The sequence below is a fragment of the Perca flavescens genome, chromosome 14, assembly GCF_004354835.1.
Source record: "Perca flavescens isolate YP-PL-M2 chromosome 14, PFLA_1.0, whole genome shotgun sequence".
Classification (NCBI taxonomy): domain Eukaryota; kingdom Metazoa; phylum Chordata; class Actinopteri; order Perciformes; family Percidae; genus Perca; species Perca flavescens.
Window position 1 is genome coordinate 35,039,610 of NC_041344.1, and position 20,254 is coordinate 35,059,863.

At 44.6% G+C, this 20,254-nt stretch overlaps 1 protein-coding gene across 4 annotated transcripts in view; it reads left to right on the forward strand.

Moving 5' to 3' along the window:
- Positions 1-19,038, forward strand: part of atat1 (alpha tubulin acetyltransferase 1) — a 36,733-nt gene extending 17,695 nt beyond the window's left edge. For 2 of the 4 annotated variants that reach the window (XM_028597977.1, XM_028597978.1), the window contains 3 exons: positions 2,278-2,363; positions 14,926-15,010; positions 18,032-19,038. In XM_028597977.1, coding sequence (XP_028453778.1) covers positions 2,278-2,363; positions 14,926-15,010; positions 18,032-18,338 — 478 coding nt within the window. In that variant the 3' untranslated portion in view covers positions 18,339-19,038. The remainder of the gene's footprint in view (positions 1-2,277; positions 2,364-14,925; positions 15,011-18,031) is intronic. The other 2 variants (XM_028597979.1, XM_028597980.1) reach the window with 2 other exon arrangements.
- The last annotated feature ends 1,216 nt before the right edge of the window (positions 19,039-20,254 follow it).

Sequence of the window (20,254 nt, forward strand, 5' to 3'; positions counted from 1 at the left end):
TGACAGACTGTCGAGAATATTATTCTACATGCCAGAGCACCATCTACCTGTCTGCAGCTGGAACTCTGGTGGCTCAGGTGTCACAGTGGTTGAATAAGGCATTCTTCTCTAAAGTGGTGGCACGCTCGCACCTCAATCAGCCTATCCAACTGGCACAGTTTGAACCTTTATTATGAGATGGAAAGTAAGAGATGAGACTGTTATGCCCTGTGCAGGCCCTGTGCAGTCTATGTGGAAACTGGTGGTGGCAACTTTTCGTCTGTGACGGTGGTCCTAAGAAAGGCTGTGCGCGTTCAAAGCAGTGCCTGTGCCACTGAACAATCCTATGTGTGAAATGCGACTGCCAGGTGTGTCTCCACATCATGGGCAACCTTGAGAGGGGTGCCCTTGGAGGACATACTGTATGTGCTGCAGCCTGACGGGCATCGAGCACATTCTCAAGATATTACAAAGTGAATGTTGCAACCCCCTATCCATTGGGCGTTCTTCGGCCAAGTTCCTCTGCTGCATCCTAATGAGGTGGGACCTCAGGATTCCTTTTGGCTATGTTGTTGATATAAGTCATCCTGTGTTAAGGACTGCCTCTGGCTGTCAGTAGGGATGAAATAGAACGAAAGTTACAAAACTAACTATGCTTTTATGAATCCTGGATGACTGCCATGAGGATGAGTTCTCAGTCAGTGATGGTATAGGCCTCCTGGTTGCCATAAGTCAGTGTACCTCAGATACTGAGTCACACCGTGTGCTTTAAACCGGATATACCTGCTTGCATGTCTTCTTATTTATTTATGTTAAAATGCTAAATGTAGTATTTTTAATACCATTTGTAAATTTGGAAAGTGTTGTGCATAGAAGCCAGCGTGATACCTTAGTTTTGCTCAGCTTGGCAGAGGGATGCAACATTCCTCTCATTAGTCATTTATTGTGTCCAGCACAAAGAGGCAGCCCTCACTCTCTCCTATGTTTTTGTTCGTCCATTCTTAACAATCTTTTTCTCTCTCTTTCTCTTCCCCTTCATTTTTTTGTTTTCCCATTCCACCCCATTTATCCACTTTTACCCGTTTGATGTACTCTGTCTTCTCTGAATACTTCATACTTTAATAGTTCCCTTAATAGATCTCATCTGGGCTTCCATTGACCAGCCTCCGACTGGCACGGTTGCCTCTTACATTTAAAGGAATGGCTGTTTTGACTTGATAGTCTATTTATGTGACATGGAGTGTGTTAACATGCACACTAGTATTTTCGTTTTGAGTCTTATTCTATTGTTATCAGGGATATGGCATTTAAATGGAGCATGAAAAACCAGGTTATTCCTATACATGATCCTAACCGTATCCCTGTTTCCGATCATCTGCCTGCAGTTGGTCTTGATTTTTTACCATCTTAGCCAAAAACCTTAACGTAACCAGGATATTACAAAAACTCGGTCATAATCAAAATACTAATGTGCATGTAAACACACTTACAGAGAAGGGGAAGGGGAGAAGGGGAGTGTTAGAATATTTTTGACTGAAATAAGGAGAAAATGACAGGCTCCTTTAGGTCTTTTTTAAACACAGTCTTACCCAGTTGAGGTGAACATGATGGCTCTGTCTTACCTGCTTACCTTTTTGTAGAACCCATTAAACTAAAGGTCACAAAATTCCACGTGAGATCGGCTTTTGTCTTATTTGTCAACTGTCACCCCACATTAATAAGCATTAACAGACCATAGTTGATCTATGATTTGTACAGACATGTTCTGAATAAATAAGTTTTAATAGGATAACACAATTCAGACTTATTTTTCCAATACTTTACATTTTCGTTACAGAAAGAAAGAAAATGCCAGTAAAAGGTACTGTTGTTGGTGTACATATCTTAGTTGACAGTGATGCATGGGCAGAAGTGTTCTTTAAGTAATAAATGAAAAGTAGATATATTTGGCTACCTTTCGTTCTTTTGCTGACCCATAATTAGCATAAAACAGAGTGAGTGGTATAAAATAAGGCTGCACCTTCTATTCCAAATATTATTTCCATTCTGTGATTTTTCATTTTTTATGAGTTTGAATTTATTGATACACAATGTTTTGCCTCATTTATGTTATATTTTGGTTTTACTCAGTTTTGTAATGATGACAATTTTTCTTTTGTTCCCCTTTTTTTCTAACTGTCCCTTAAATTTGCACTTCCATCCCCTCTTGTACTACTTCCCTCTCTCTTTTTTACCCTGCTCTGTATGGTTATGGATTTATTTTCATCCTGCTTGTTGGCTGTTACATTTCCCTGGTAGCCAACAGGGTCTAGTTGCCAGATGCAGCCTGTACAGCCGGCACATGGACAGCAGAGCTGTTGGACTGCTGGACAGACCATTGCCAGGTAAGGATTGATCAAGCAATTAATGATTTGCCTAAATCATGTTAAATACAATTTCAGTAAAATGTAATCTGTCATTTTCTTCAATTTATGAATTAAAAACAGTAATAATATTAATTAAAGCTGCGAGCAGCGATGGACGGGCCCTCGCGCCTCAGACGCCACAAACCGTCACCAATGAAAAGGGAACTTCCCGCCGAGTTCAACGATACCTCACACAAGACTCTACGTCATACGGTTCATTAGCTGTGAAAAGGGCCGTGGCTAAAGCATAGGGGGCGGGTCAAACCATCACCAATTAAAAAAGGAAGGTTCTGCTGAGTTCGTTGATACCTCACATAAGACTCTACCTTAAATGGGTCACCAGGTATGAAAGGGGGCGTGGTTTAAGCATAGGGGGCGGGCCAAACCATCACCAATGAAGAATGAAGTCTGCTGAGTTCAATGATACCTCACGCAAGGGTCTACATCAAACGGGTCATTAGTTATGAAAGGGGGCGTGGCTAAAGCTTAGGGGCGGGTCAAACAATCACCAATGAAGAATGAACTCTGCTGAGTTCAATGATACCTCAGACAAGACTCTATGTCATACGGTTCATTAGCTGTGAAAAGGGGCGTGGCCAAAGTATAGGGGGTGGGCCAAACCATCACCAATTAAAAAGGAACTCTCTGCTCAGTTCAATGACACCTCACATAAGACTCTACCTTAAACGGTTCAAATGTTATGAAAGGGGGCGTGGCCAACAACTTTTCATCTTTAACGTCTTAAGATGGCACAGACCGAGTTTGAAGTTGATCGGATGAAATCTCTAGGAGGAGTTCGTTAAAGTACGACATGTGGAAATGGCCAAAATCGCGCTACATTTAATTCAAAATGGCGGACTTCCTGTTGGGTTTAGGGTATGGCTCTAATGAAGTTTTTTGTACATCTTGACATGTTACATATGTGTACCAAATTTCCTGAGTCTACGTTAAATGCACTCAATTTTCTTAACTTTCTAGGGGGCGCTAGCGAGCCATTTTTGTGCGCCTATTCCCGAAACCCTTAAAATACGTAACTTTTCACCAGACTTGATGCGACCGCCAAATTTGGTGAGTTTTTGAATATGTTAAGCCCCTCAAAAAGCCAATTCATATGACGGGAAAATAATAATAGAAAGAAACAATTAAAGCTGCGAGCAGCGATGGACGGGCCCTCGCGCCTCTGTGCGCGTCGGGGTTACCGGCGGACGCGGCACTCAGACGCCACAAACCGTCACCAATGAAAAGGGAAGTCCCCGCCGAGTTCAACGATACCTCACACAAGACTCTACGTCATACGGTTCATTAGCTGTGAAAGGGGGCGTGGCTAAAGCATAGGGGTCGGGTCAAACCATCACCAATTAAAAATGAAGCCTCTGCTGAGATGAATGATACCTCACACAAGACTCTACCTTAAATGGGTCAGCATGTATGAAAGGGGGCGTGGCTTAAACATAGGTGGCGGGCCAAACCATCACCAATGAAGAAGGAAGTCTCTGCTGAGTTCAATGATACCTCACACAAGTGTTTACATCAATCGGGCTATTAGTAATAAAAGGGGCGTGGCTTGAACATAGGGGGCGGGCCAAACCATCACCAATGAAGAAGGAAGTCTCTGCTGAGTTCAATGATACCTCACACAAGGGTATACCTTAAACAGTTCAAATGTTATGAAAGGGGGCGTGGCTTATGCATAGGGGGCGGGCCAAACCATCACCAATAAAGAAGGAACTATCTGCTGAGTTCAATGACACCTCACATAAGACTCTAAACGGTTCAAATGTTATGAAAGGGGGCGTGGCCTGAGTAAGTGGGCGTGGTCATGTAGGGGGTGGCTCAGTATCACACGTAGACCACACATTCTTAGTTTCATGCAAATCGGATGATGTTTGTCATATAAGGCAGATTTCCTGTTGCCAGCGGGGGGCGCTATGACCAAAAGTCATTTTTGGCCTGTAGGTGTCCTCAAGCCTGGACCCTCGTCAATTGTGAGAAATTTCGGGCAGACACGACAACGTACACTCAAGTTACAACAACTTCTTTGTTCATCAATGAACACTCAAAATGGTTGCCACGCCACGCCCACACCGTCTGACGAAAAGTTTTTCTTTTAATAACTTTCATCGTTAAGGTGTTGGGATGGTACAGACCAAGTTTGAAGTCCATCGGATGAAATCTCTAGGAGGAGTTCGTTAAAGTATAGCACCTTGACTTTTAGGCCTACTTCCTGTTGCCACTAGGGGGCGCTATGACTTAAAGTAATTATCGGCCGTTATTTGTCCTCAGGGTTGGACTCTGATGAATTGTGAAAAGTTTCGAGGTAATCGGACAACGTACACTCGAGGTTACACCCACTTCCTGTTTCGGCGGCAAAACACACAAAATGGCTGCCCCGCCGCGGCCACGCCCTATGACGAAAAGTTTTTCTTTTAACAACTTTTCATCTTTAACATCTTAAGATGGCACAGACCGAGTTTGAAGTTGATCGGATGAAATCTCTAGGAGGAGTTCGTTAAAGTACGACGTGGAAATGGCCAAAATCGCTCTAATTTCGAACTTTGAAATCAAAATGGCGGACTTCCTGTTGGGTTTAGGGTATGGCTCTAATGAAGTCTTTTGTACATCCTGACATGTTACATATGTGTACCAAGTTTCGTGAGTCTACGTTAAACGCACTGCAGGGGCTCAATTTTCTTAACTTTCTTAAGAAAAATTATTTTAAACAATAATTCCTTCAGTTTCAATAGGGCCTTCGCCGCTGTCGGCGCTCGGGCCCTAAATATACAGTATGTGTGTATGATGCGGGGTTGTGGGGGGGAGCAGATGTAGTTCTTGACCAGTTCAAACATTTCATCACTAGTGAGTGCCACTTGGCGGTAGTCATTCAGGCAGGCTGGTCTTGTTTTCATGGGCACAGGAATGATGGTGGACATCTTGAAGCATGAGCTGAGCCAGAACAGCAGCGATCGCTGCGGTTGGCAGCGGTGAAACCAGCTGCAATGAGAAGTTAATGGACAATTGCGTACCTTCAATATACATCCACTAAAAGTGCTTGTTTTACCACTAACAGGTTCATTAGGGCCCGAGCACCGACAGCGGCCAAGGCCCTATTGAAACTGAAGGAATTATTGTTTCTTTCTGTTATTATTATTTTCCCGTCAATTGAATTGGCTTTTTGAGGGGCTTAATATATTCAAAAACTCACCAAATTTGGCGGTCGCATCAAGTCTGGTGAAACTGTACGTATTTTAAGGGTTTCGGGAATAGGCGCACAAAAATGGCTCGCTAGCGCCCCCTAGAAAGTTAAGAAAATTGAGCCCCTGCAGTGCGTTTAACGTAGACTCACGAAACTTGGTACACATATGTAACATGTCAGGATGTACAAAAGACTTCATTAGAGCCATACCCTAAACCCAACAGGAAGTCCGCCATTTTGAATTAAATGTTTGAAATTAGTGCGATTTTGGCCATTTCCACGTCGTACTTTAACGAACTCCTCCTAGAGATTTCATCCGATCAACTTCAAACTCGGTCTGTGCCATCGTAAGACGTTAAAGATGAAAAGATGTTAAAAAAAAAACTTTTTGTCATAGGGCGTGGCCGTGGCGGGGCGGCCATTTTGTGCGTTTCGCCGCCGAAACAGGAAGTGGGTGTAACTCGAGTGTACATTGTCCGATTACCTCGAAACTTTTCAGGATTCATAAGAGTCCAACCCTGAGGACAAATAAAAGCCAATATTTACTTAAAAGTCATAGCGCCCCCTAGTGGCAACAGGAAGTAGGCCTAAAAGTCAAGGTGCTATACTTTAACGAACTCCTTCTAGAGATTTCATCCGATGGACTTCAAACTTGGTCTGTACCATCCCAACACCTTAACGATGAAAAGTTATTAAAAGAAAAACTTTTTGTCAGACGGTGTGGGCGTGGCGGCCATTTTGAGTGTTTAGCGATGAACAAAGAAGTTGTTGTAACTTGAGTGTACGTTGTCGTATCTGCCCGAAATTTCTCACGATTTACTAGTGTCCAGGCCTGAGGACACATACAGGCCAAAACTGACTTTTGGTCATAGCGCACCCCGCTGGCAACAGGAAATGCGCCTTATATGACAAACATCATCCGAGCGGTCTTCGTGTGATACTGAGCCGCCCCCTATAATATGACCACGCCCACTTACTCAGGCCACGCCCCCTTTCATAACATTTGAACCGTTTAAGGTATACCCTTGTGTAAGGTATCATTGAGCTCAGCAGAGACTTCCTTCTTCATTGGTGATGGTTTGGCTCGCCCCCTATGTTCAAGCCACGCCCCCTTTTATTACTAATGGCCCGATTGATGTAAACACTTGTGTGAGGTATCATTGAACTCAGCAGAGATTTCCTTCTTCATTGGTGAAGGTTTGGCCCGCCCCCTATGTTTAAGCCACGCCCCCTTTCATACATGCTGACCCATTTCAGGTAGTCTTGTGTGAGGTATCACTCATCTCAGCAGAGGTTTCATTTTTAATTGGTCATGGTTGGACCCGCCCCCTATGCTTTAGCCACGCCCCCTTTCACAGCTAATGAACCGTATGACGTAGAGTCTTGTGTGAGGTATCATTGAACTCAGCGGGGACTTCCCTTTTCATTGGTGACGGTTTGTGGCGTCTGAGTTCCGCGCAAATGCACGGTCGCAAGGAGCGGTGTCCGCCGGTAATCCCGACGCGCGCAGAGGCGCGAGGGCCCGTCCATCGCTGCTCGCAGCTTTAATTTTTCTTTGTGTCTGACAACATTATGGAAAGGATCCCTATAGAGAGACTTTTTTTGATAAAGAGTAAGATCCTTTTTTGTAAATTGCTATCGCCAAACCTACTTAACTAAATAAACAGTGATTTTATCGTAAATTCTACTTCATTCAAAGTGGACAGAAACTAAATAAAACTATCAAAAGCCGTCTTGGTTCATCTTTCCACTGTGTCAACACTCACCACTCTGGTTTGGTTGAAATAAACACATTATTTACTGATTAACATGTAGAAATACTGGCTCTATACTAGGGATGCACCGATCCGACTTTTTCAGTCCCGATACCGATGCCAGGGCTTTGTGTATCTGTCGATACCCGATACCGATCCGATACCGTTGCTGAATTTATAATAAACTGTATACCTTCCACCTTATACCTTCCTTCCACCATGTGGGAGAGACTAAAGGCACCAGACCTTCCTAACTAAACATTACTTTCCTAACTAAGACAAAATAACATAGATGTAATGTATTGAATTCTTATTTATTTGTTATTTAAAAAGCAATTGTGCATTCAAATCGAAAATATAATGTAATCAAACTTCTTAAAATAAATTTTAATAAATAACAATAATGGGCCTTCATAATGGGCCACCTTTTATATAGGTTTATAATGGCTAATTCTACTGTCAGGAGTACATAGAATATCACAAAAACATGTTAATGTCATCATGTTTACTAAAAGCTTTTATTACTAAAGGGTTTGGCTCCACGACATTATACAATAACTTTATATGAAGGAGAATCCATCAAACAGTTACATGAGCTAAACTATTTTTATTGTGCAAACTGCAAAGTAGTAAAATAAACTCAAATCAAATGAATAGCCTACACATACAAACAACTTTAACATTGTTTCCCTTTCAAAACTAAATAGTTGTAAGCTAGTTGTATGAACACTACCTTGGCCACAGGTAAGTTAGGTTGTTGTAGTGTGGTTGTAGTGGGCGACTGAACGTAGCTCCGCTGTCAGCCTCCTTCTCTGTTTGAATAACGTTAGCAGGTTGGCGGACGTATTTCAGCGAGGCGAGACATCTTAAATCCAGTGTTTTAATCATTGCTCTGAACCCGTCTTTCTCAACGGTCTGTAGCGGGACCGGAGGTGGATTGCGTTCATAATGTTGCGCCGCTGCATGCTTGAAGTGACATGTCTTTAACGTTAGCACAGTAACGTTAGAGCGACGGGCAACAACAGTGGCTAAATTATGTCTGATTTTTTTAGAAACAAAAAACTTGGGAACAACAGACGGCTCCTGTCTTGAGCACACGTTGTTCTGGTGTATCTCTGGTCTTTCTTCATCCTCTAGCAAACTCTCTTCTCGGTTCTTGAATGTGCAGTAGCGACTGGAGTCTCTCCCAGCTTAACAGACTGTTATGCTACCTGGCTAGCTAGCTAGGCTAGCAGCTATAATGTTACCCAGCATGCCGTTGGGCAGTGTTGCTATATTTGTAAATATACAATTATTAGTGTTAGAAACTGTTTAAGTCACAAATTGTTAAATGCTATGGTGTTGATACTATAAATAAAATTGAATTGAATTGTTTTATCCTTTTAAAGAGAGTTAGTTGTGGGTTATTAATTGTTGTGTTATAAAGTTACTACCATGAGTCAGAAGGGTACGCAGTTAACAGGGGTCCCGGTGCTGCGACGGAGGAAAAAAAAAACTGGATCATGGATCTGTTAATTTATCAGGGATCGATCGGATATCTGGGCTGATATCCGATCCTAATATCGGATCGGTGCACCCCTACTCTATACGCGCTAAAAGTTTAAGTTTATTTAAATGTGGTCTGATGGGTTAAGCGACAGCAGTTTCGGATCTGTTTCTGGTTAAAAAAAAAAAAAGCTCTATCTCTGTAGGGATCCTTTCCATAATGTTGTCACACACTTAGAATATTAATATGAGTCTGTCATTGGCAAAAACAGAACTTTTAGTGGGCGACATTGACAGTAAACATTTGTCCTGTAGGGTTACATTGCAGCCCTGTTTGTGCCTGCCAGTTACAGCGTTCAATGGTCCAATATTGGACCAATTTTAAAGATTTTTGTTGCATGGTCCAGGTTAAAAAAAAGCTGTTTTTTTCTTGTTGGATTTTTAGTGTTTAGCTTGCTGCTGATGTGGATGTTAATGGCAGTTAAAGACCTTGTTAGACTCACACATGGAAGTAAAGACACATTGAAAAGGATACTTGATATCTTTGTTATACTGGTAATCCATCCATCTCCATCCATCCATCTTCGTCCGCTTATCCGGTGTCGGGTCGCGGGGGGAGCAGCTCCAGCAGGGGACCCCAAACTTCCCTTTCCCGAGCAACATTAACCAGCTCCGACTGGGGATCGGCGTTCCCAGGCCAGGTTGGAGATATAATCCCTCCACCTAGTCCTGGGTCTTCCCCGAGGCCTCCTCCCAGCTGGACGTGCCTGGAACACCTCCCTAGGGAGGCGCCCAGGGGGCATCCTTACCAGATGCCCGAACCACCTCAACTGGCTCCTTTCGACGCAAAGGAGCAGCGGCTCTACTCCGAGCTCCTCACGGATGACTGAGCTTCTCACCCTATCTCTAAGGGAGACGCCAGCCACCCTCCTGAGGAAACCCATTTCGGCCGCTTGTACCCTGGATCTCGTTCTTTCGGTCATGACCCAGCCTTCATGACCATAGGTGAGGGTAGGAACGAAAACTGACCGGTAGATCGAGAGCTTTGCCTTCTGGCTCAGCTCTCTTTTCGTCCTGGCGGTGCGATAGATTGAATGCAATACCGCACCCGCTGCGCCGATTCTCCGACCAATCTCCCGCCCCATTGTCCCCTCACTCGCGAACAAAACCCCAAGGTACTTGAACTCCTTCACTTGGGGTAAGGACTCATTCCCTACCTGGAGAAGGCATTCCATCGGTTTCCTGCTGAGAACCATGGCCTCAGATTTAGAGGTGCTGATCCTCATCCCAACCGCTTCACACTCGGTTGCGAACCGATCCAATGAGTGCTGAAGGTCGCAGGCCAATGATGCCATCAGGACCACATCATCTGCAAAGAGCAGCGATGAGATCCCCAGCCCACCGAACTGCAACCCTCCCCACCCGACTACGCCTCGATATCCTGTCCATAAATATTACAAACAGGATTGGTGACAAAGCGCAGCCCTGGCGGAGGCCAACCCTCACCTGAAACGAGTCCGACTTACTACCGAGAACCCGGACACAGCTCTCACTTTGGTCATACAGAGTTTGGATGGCCCTGAGTAGAGACCCCCTCACCCCATACTCCCGCAGCACCTCCCACAGTATCTCCCGGGGGACCCGGTCATACGCCTTCTCCAAATCCACAAAACACATGTAGACCGGTTGGGCATACTCCCAGGCTCCCTCCAGGATCCTTGCGAGAGTGAAGAGCTGGTCCGTTGTTCCACGACCAGGACGGAATCCGCATTGTTCCTCCTCAACCCGAGGTTCGACTATCGGCCGAACCCTCCTTTCCAGCACCTTGGAGTAGACTTTACCAGGGAGGCTGAGAAGTGTGATACCCCTGTAATTGGCACACACCCTCTGGTCCCCCTTTTTAAAAAGGGGAACCACCACCCCAGTCTGCCACTCCTTTGGCACCGTCCCAGACTTCCACGCAATGTTGAAGAGGCGTGTCAACCAGGACAGCCCCTCCACACCCAGAGCCTTGAGCATTTCTGGACGGATCTCGTCAATCCCCGGGGCTTTACCACTGTGGAGTTGTTTGACTACATCAGTGACTTCCGCCTGGGAAATCGACAACAATCCCCCGTTATCCTCCAGCTCTGCCTCTAACATAGAGGGCGTATTAGTCGGATTCAGGAGTTCCTCAAAGTGCTCCTTCCACCGCCCTATTACCTCCTCAGTTGAGGTCAACTGTGTCCCATCCTTACTGTACACAGCTTGGATGGTTCCCCGCTTCCCCCTCCTGAGGTGGCGAACAGTTTTCCAGAATCACTTTGGAGCCGACCGAAAGTCCTTCTCCATGTCTTCTCCAAACTTCTCCCACACCCGCTGCTTTGCCTCATTCACGGCAGAGGCTGCAGCCCTTCGGGCCCTTCGGTACCCTGCAACTGCCTCCGGAGTCCTCCGGGATAACATATCCAGGAAAGACTCCTTCAGTCGGACGGCTTCCCTGACCACCGGTGTCCACCACGGTGTTCGTGGGTTACCGCCCCTTGAGGCACCTAAGACCCTAAGACCACAGCTCCTCGCCGCAGCTTCAGCAATGGAAACTTTGAACATTGTCCACTCGGGTTCAATGCCCCCAGCCTCCACAGGGATGCACGAAAAGCTCCGCCGGAGGTGTGAGTTGAAAGTCTGTCGGACAGGGGCCTCCTACAGACGTTCCCAATTTACCCACACTACACGTTTGGGCTTACCAGGTCTGTCCAGAGTCTTCCCCCACCCCCTGACCCAACTCTCCACCAGATGGTGATCGGTTGACAGCTCTGCCCCTCTCTTTACCCGAGTGTCCAAAACATACGGCCTCAGATCAGATGAAACGATTATGAAATTGATCATTGACCTTCGGCCTAGGGTGCTCTGGTACCAGGTACACTTATGAGCATCCCTATGTTCGAACATGGTGTTCGTTATAGACAATCCATGACTAGCACATAAGTCCAACAACAAACAACCACTCTGGTTTAGATCAAGGAGGCCGTTCCTCCCAATCATGCCTCTCCAGGTGTCTCTATCATTGCCCACGTGTGCGTTGAAGTCCCCCAGCAGAACAATGGAGTCCCCCACTGGAGCCCCAAGCAGGACTCCAGTCAAGGTCTCCAAGAAGGCCAAATACTCCGAACTCCTGTTTGGTGCATATGCACAAACAACAGTCAGAGTTTTCCCCCCCACAACCCGCAGGCGTAGGGAGGCGACCCTCTCATCCACCAGGGTAAACTCCAACACAGCGGCGCTCAGCCGGGGGCTTGTGAGTATCCCCACACCCGCCCGGCGCCTCACACCCTGGGCAACTCCGGAGAAGAAAAGAGTCCAACCCCTATCCAGGAGTACGGTTCCAGAACCAAGACTGTGCGTAGAGGTAAGCCCCACCAGATCTAACGGTGGCGCTCCACCTCCCGCACCAGTTCCGGCTCCTTCCCCCACAGAGAGGTGACGTTCCACGTCCCCAGAGCCAGCGTCTGCTGCCCGGGTCTGGTCCGTCGAGGCCCCTGACCTTCACTGCCACCCATGTGGCATCGCACCCGACCCCAACGGTTCCTCCCACAGGTGGTGGGCCCATGGGCTGGAGAGATGGGAGCCACGTAGCTTGTTCGGGCTGTGCCCGTCAGGGCTCCGTGGCAAACCCGGCCACCAGGCGCTCGCCGACGAGCCCGCCGTCTGGGCCTGGCTCCAGACAGGGGCCCCGGGCTTCCTCCGGGCAGGGTCACTCCATCTCTACCTTGCTTATTCATTGGGGTTTTTGCTGGTAATCATGGTTTAATATTACATGGTCAAATTGCAAAATGGGCCTTTCCATGCTCTTATTTCCATACCCAGATTAAAACCAACCACATAATAATTGTAGTTATTTGGTATAGAATAGGTCCAAATTAAATATTTGTTGTACATTATGTTTCTGGGTTGTCCGTACATCCATCCATCCCATTATTATAAACGCAATATCTCAGGACCCCCATGGAGGGAATCTCTTCAAGTTTGGCACAAATGTTGACTTGGACTCAAGGATGAACTGATTATTGGTGGTCAAAGGTCAAGGTCACTGTGACCTTACAAAACGCATTTTTGTAGCTTAAAATTATTACGCTAATTATGACAACTTTTCAAACAAATGTATATAGGTATAGTAAGTGATGTTAATCCAATACACTTTTTGTGTGTGGCTACATTTCAATAAATTGCAAAGACCGATTGATAGAGGAGGTTTGGGTCCACCAAAGATATTGTATTACTACTATACCTTTTAACTTAAGGCATCTGGCCCACTGGTCACTTTTGCCCCATTATTGCCCTTACAAAGCCTGTCTGTCAAACTGCTGGTGAAGCCATCTGATAATCTCTCACTTAAATGTCGTTTGGACCAAAGTGGCCCGGCTGTTTGAACTGGATCCATATCTAAATATCTCATAAAGTATTCGGCAAAATCCAAAGTTATGTATTGTTAGATCTAGGGCTGCCACCTCTTAGTCGATTAGTCGACTAATCGGTCGTTTTGGTCTTAGTCAACAAAGATTTCTTTAGTCGATTAGTCATTTTTTATGCTTATTCATGCTTAATTACTTATTTCCAAGAAACTTCTGAGCACATTTATGGTACACACTTTAAAACACAAGATTTAAAGTGGTGCTTTTGCAGGATTAATTGTGGAGAAACTCAGTTTTACAGATGGTTAATTAACTACATTTATATTGTGCTTTTCTAGTCTTAACCACCTCTCAAAGCGCACAGCTCTGTCAATTAAATCAACTAATCGATTAGTCAACAAAATCGTATAAGTGTTAGTCGACTAAGAATTTCTTTAGTCGAGGACAGCCCTAGTTAGATCTGCCCTTTTTTGGAGGGATTGGTTGGAAAAGGGAATTGTCACACTGGGGGATCTGTATCTCGGTGGCATATTGAAATCCTTTGAGGATGTGGTACAGCAATTTGGAATCCCTATGTCTAAACTTTTTAGATATTTGCAACTTCACCATCTGTCAGTGATGATATTTGGATCCAGTTCCTCAGCCCTTAAGGCACCAGAATGTTTCGATAAGGTGTTGGTGAAATAAGGAAAAGGTAATGAAGCTTCTGGGTATTATTCTATGCTTCTGCTGAACCTGGGGGTGGAGCCTGGACAGCCCTCAAAAAGACATGGGAAAGGGATATGAGTATTGCACTGGATGATAAGGAGTGGGACAGAATCTGTAGGAATATTAACACTATGTCACGGGATGTCAGGGTGTGCCTCATGAAGTTCAAGATTATTCATCGCTTTTATTGGACTCCCTCCCTTCTTTAGACTTTTTTTAAAAGACACACCAAATTATTGGAAATGTAAGACAAAGGACGGTCAATTACTTCATGTCCTATGGTCCTGTGATAAGGTCCAGGAGTTTTGGACCAGGATACATGATAACATATGTCAGATTGCAGGGACCCAGGTTTCATTCAACCCAAGATGATTTGTTCTGTCAGATGGGTCAATCCTAAACGGGATGGATAAACACATAATAAGCTGGGTCCAGCCTAGTTTAATGATAGCCAGACAGATTCTTTTAAGAGGATGGAAGAATGAAGGGGTGCCGTCAATCCAGGAGTTGGCTTCCTCGGGTGGGGAGGGGATATGTTCATGTTGTAAAGTGTATGTTTTGTATGTTGTTTTAAAAAAACAAATCAAAATCGTTAGTATAAAAAAGAAAAGGTCAGAGGTCAACTTCACTGTGACATATTGTTCTGCAAAAACACTTTCTGGCCATTCTTCAACACCATACTCTGGAGCAGAAGGGAAGACATTTGGTCTGAAACTAAATTGGTGATATTCTTGGGAAAACTGTGGTGATTGTATCGATCCTATGTGCTGCCAGGGCAAAGATGTGTGTCTGCAGTCATTTGACAAAAAACTGAGGTTTCATGTTTTTGCTTGAGTGTTTACTACCATACACATTATTTTATATCTATCTAATGAGCTTTCGTAATCAGATATATCTTGCTATTAATCTGGGTTTCAGCAGAAACATTTTACAAAAGTGAACATGTTTTTTTCATAGAAAGAAGAGCCCTGCTCTCCTTCCTCATGTGGTAGTACCTTGTGCCTCCTCAGGTCTGAGACCAGTGGGGGATCAGCCACACGCACTGGGATACACAGACACACACAGGTTGGCCAGTAGTCACAGACCACAAAGCAGGTATTTACACTACTGCACCAGACACTTGGACATTTAACTGTTGATTTTCAGGGAAGTTAACAAGAATGAAAGAAGACAATGAGGAGGTTTAGTAACTCCCCCTATGTGCAGACATATGTAGCTAAAACGCATCATACTGTGGGAAAAGGAGCCTGAACAAACAATCAGTGCTGTCTTTTGTCTGGTGAGGCCAAACACTTGAAGCTGAAATTATATTGAAGTATCTGTGTAGAAACGTGTGAATGTTACCGTGGGTCTCCATGGAAAAGTGGTTGTGGCTAAATGTAGGTTGTAGACAGAAGACAGAAGAAACTCTTTGTGTGAAATAATGTAATTTAATCGTGAGCATGTTTTATCGTGCTCACATGAGATGACATAATACTGACGCCATACTTGCATAGGAGGTGGCCCACACACCTTCAGTACAAGTGGGAAAGAATCAGCCATATGAATGTTTCTGATTGACAGATGTGCACGTTTCATGTCCAGCCTGGATAAGCATGTTCCAGCCTACACATGACAAGAGTTCACATTTTTATTACAAGCAACCAACAAATAAGGCAGCATGTAGACTGTTATAAACCTCTCATGCCAGAATCAGACTACATGAGATCAGCTCAATAATGGCCCGAAGCAACAGATGTGGGGCATCTTCCACACTTGCTTATTTTCTAACCTCTTCTGTCTCATAGTGGAAGACAACACCCCCAAAATAGACCAGCAGTGGTGCAGACATCAGCCCCTGAACTTATCTAATGAACAAACGCCTTGTTCTGCACCTTAGGTTGTTGAATGAACCACAAAACTAACATTCACCACATACATAAATGTACCTGCAAGTACCACTTTGGTCTGTTTAGATACTGGTGTGGTCCTTCATTTTACTAATACCACTAACAACACGCTGTCTGCCTACATGTAACATGTAGGCTACAGCAGTGATTCCCAACCAGGGGTTCTTTCATCCCAGGGGGTTCTTCTGCAGTTGCCAAGGGGTTTGCGGAAAGATCGTAGAGAAGATCAAATAATTCAAAAAATAGAAATTATGATTTGATTGGAAGAATATATTCCCATATTAACATGAAGTCAACTGTAACACCTGAACACCTGAGTGTGTGAAAACTAGTTAACAAGTGAGCACAGTTTAGCCACAAGTAATGACAGTTCAAATGATTAGCTGTAATCATAAGTAATGGAGAAACTGTTAACTTAATGAAATAGTTAGCTAAAAGTAATGGCTTAAAGTAACGTTAATGGATAAATGGTTCAAACATTTAGCTTCACTCCAAGTAGTAGCAGCCTATTCCCCTCTGGGACAATAAAGTCTATTCTATTCTAGAAGTCTGACCAAACCTCAATATTGCCAGTTCAATGAAATTAAATAGTATAGTAATATAGTATAGAAATTTAAATAGTATGAAATAATTAACAATATCCACTTATATATAATTTTATAGTGTTATACATTTCAGTCCCTCCAGGATTTCGCGGCCTTTTTTTGAGATTGTTGCGGCCAAAAATGCCTGATTTTGCTTCGATTTTTTTTTTTATAGTTCTTTAAAAATAAAAAGGAAACTAAAACTACTCTGGGCTGAGTGTTCCTAGTAACCTTACCAAAAAGGCTCAGGATGCTAGCCTGGGTAAACCCTGACCGATTTCCGGCAAATTTGAGATTTGCTCTGCAAGTCAGTCTGGCCAAGAGCCCATTCAAACCCATTTCCAATGTCCCCAAAATCGAGGCACCAATCCCAACCGCTGAGGCGGGCTTTACGTGACGACGATAGCGCAGCGACGGCGATCAGCTTCTTGTTTACATTCAATATACGGAAGCGCAGCGTCACCTGGATCGTTGGTCTGATTGGTTGAAGGACTATCCAATGCGCCCAGAGGCATTTGAGCGGCATCCGTTTGTGATGCCCCTTTGGAAATGAACTGTCAATGAACCTTTCTCAGTTACAGCTGAGAAGGGTCTGGTGTCAGCCAGGCTAGCAGGATGCTGCAAATGTTGGTATAATATGAAAATGGCTGGTGGATTTAAGACAAAAAATAATAATTTATTGTTAGTTAATTTCCTATCCTGGCCTGGGACTCACATTCATACGGTTTGATAAAGGACTTATTGGACTTGAACTTATCATTGCACTTACAATAACAAGAGTAGCTGTCCTCAATTTAGGTCATCCTGTACGTCTCATCTCCGTTTTTTCCTGCCTCCACCGTGTGTGTGTGTGTGTGTGTGTGTCAGTCGGGGGGGGGGGGACTGAGCAGCAGAGAGCTGACAGGATTGAAACAGCAGCAGCTTTCAGCGATGTTAAAATGTTGGCAGGATGGTCTGAAAAGTTTTGCATGATCTTTCGCTGTACATTTTGTTGGTCAATGTGAGATATTCGAGTCACACACGTCTCGTCTTCATATCAGAAACAAGGAAATGAATTTGGCGACGTACGTGTTACGTCAACCTGTTCTCACTCCCGCTTGGTCACTGGCTCTCAGAGTCACATACTGACGTAAGGTCTGGCACGTGGGAATGCTGGGATTGGTTGAAGTCACGGGAAACTCCGGTTATTGGTCAAATTTTCGGAAAAGTTGGGATGATTGGTCAAAATTGCAAGTCGCACCAAATTCACGGTGATTGGTTGAATTTGCGTGATTGGCGCGATCGTGACATCACAAAATCCTGGAGGGACTGACATTTACATTGTGTATTGGTGAAGGGGTGCATGAGTTCATCTGACAAGGCTGTGGGGGGGCTGCAGACCACAAAGGTTGGGAATCACTGGTCTGTTGACACCCACATATAGATCCTTTTATATGGATTTTATATTATACTTTTGTAAGGTACAGACAAATTACCTTTGTTGTTTAGATAGAAAGGCTTGTTGGGTGTTGAGTTGCTTTCTGCAATGTGTTTCAGTCACATTTGTCTGCACATAGGGTTAATATGCAATACATTTTTATCTCTACTTTTAGCCAACATGTTTGCCCTCTACTGACCCCGTACTGTCACCCCTCTTCACCAAGGTCCCAGCCTCTCTCACTTCCACTTCTGTTTGCATCCAAGAAGGATGGTCTCTGCAGCAAGAGGTCCTCGGGCAGCAGAGAGACACCCCTGGGTTCAGATGCTGAAGCCTGTGGTGCCAAAGAGGAGAAGAGGGTGTTGGACAGTGGACAGCCTCCAGCACGAGGCACGTTGGTCAGCCAGGGACACGTGTCGGAGAAGGAGAGCGACAGAAACGGACGAGGCTGGTCGTGGACTTTAGGGGAGAACTGCTACACCGCCCAGTGGGTGAAGAAGAAGCAAGATAGCAGGAGCACCCGGCCTTGGTGATCGGGAACTAGTTGTCATCAAAGTTTAGACATTATTTAGTTGTTGCTAAAAATGGAAATCCGTATTGAATTCTGGAACCATTCAATGCTTTCAGAACACAAACATGCCAAGGCAAGAATTCAGTGTGACCTTCAGATGTGTGTGTGTGTGTGTGTGTGTGTGTGTGTGTGTGTGTGTGTGTGTGTGTGTGTGTGTGTGTGTGTGTGTGTGTGTTGATGGGAGCTCTAATTTAAAAAGTTCACTTTAACTAGTTGACCTAACTGGTGCCAGGAGCCAAATATCAAGGTGTTTTCACGACAAGAGCCATCAGACACCAATATCTGTACCCAATGGAAAACATTGGTTTAAATGTGTATTAGGGCAGCAGTATTGAATAGATAAAACTAAAGTTGCAACCAATTCAGTTGTGCTAATTTACAGATATAGCCATCTATAATTCCCCGTGCCTCCGTGCTGGGGCCCAGGCAGGACTGTGACTGGTCCCCGGTGGGACCATGTTCTGACATTGGCTCAAATTAAATCCCCCACTGATGAAGTAGTGAACGCAGGGCCGACTTGGAAATCAGTTGCAATGGTTTATCTATCCACGAGAGGGAGCAGTGATTATGGACATGAAGGATTTTACCCATGGACTGTAAAAATAATGGACAAAGCTTCCAGGCCTGAAAAGTGAAGCCAATGCTGAAGCTCCTTAAAGCTGTATTCTATCTGATTTCCAGCAGGGGGCGACTCCACTGGCTCCAACAAGAAGTCGGTTTCTATAGAAGTCTGAGAATGAGAAAATGAGCCTACTTATCTCTTGATTCATCACCTCAGTAAACCTTTTCATAATGAGTTATGGTCTTCAGTACAGCATGATGTTCATTTAGTAAATGATGGTCCAATTTATTTTAAAATAGATGATAAAGCAGGGGATGCTTTAGGACCTGTCAGTCAGGACAGAGGCTTAGCAATGCTAACCATGCTAACACTGGGGACATTAAAATAAACCTCAACTTGTTTTTGGCTGTAGGCTCCGTGTTTTCATCTCAAACTTTGACCCTCTCACTGTGGGTTTTCACTTCAGCAAAGTTAACTGGAACATTTTGGTCGCCAAAAAAAATGTCTCTATGTTCAGTGTTCTGCCAACCAAGCTAGCTAGCTACTGTTAGCATTAGCTGGTAACTTAAGGGAAAGTTTGCCAATTTTCTGTTCTGCCAGACATGCAGGTAAATGTCTCCAGTCCCCGGAGGTCTGCATTGACCCACTGCTAAATCTACACCGGATGACTTGCTTTGGGAGTGGAAATGAGGCTTGTGTTGGGTGATACAGCTTTAACAGGCTGTGCATGCTCCTACAGACACCAACACCGTTTTTGGCAGATGATCACTTTTTGGCACTACACTGGGCTCCTTGCTTTCCCCGCCCAGGCCACACCACCTACCAAATGCATTACCTGAATGTGTGACAGCTACGAGTTGCAACCCGCCAAATCTCTGGGGCCTTCTGTAAGTTATTTTGGTGTACAGTGGTTCTAGAGAAAGCTGCAAGCAGCAATACAGGAGGCCAAGCAATCGGCCTGTTCCAAACATTTTAAACGACCACTGCACTAGTCATTTATACACCTGGGCCCCGGGGTCTGCCCTCTGGCAGGCTCATTAAATAAGGCCCGCCCTGTTGATGCTTGACAACTGATCCAAATGACTTGCTGTGACCATGACACTTTAAAAAAAAAGGCGGATGAACGATCACAAGAACTTTACACAGTGATTAGTCAGGTGTGAAAGTAGGCAGGGTTTTAACTTCTCTCTTCATTCTTTACACAGCTACAGTCACTTTTTGAAGGTCACGTCTCACAGTCGACCACATTTTTACTCAGTCTTGTCTCAGTCTCAGACGAAGACGATGTATTTATTTCAAGACCGGTCAAGAGCACA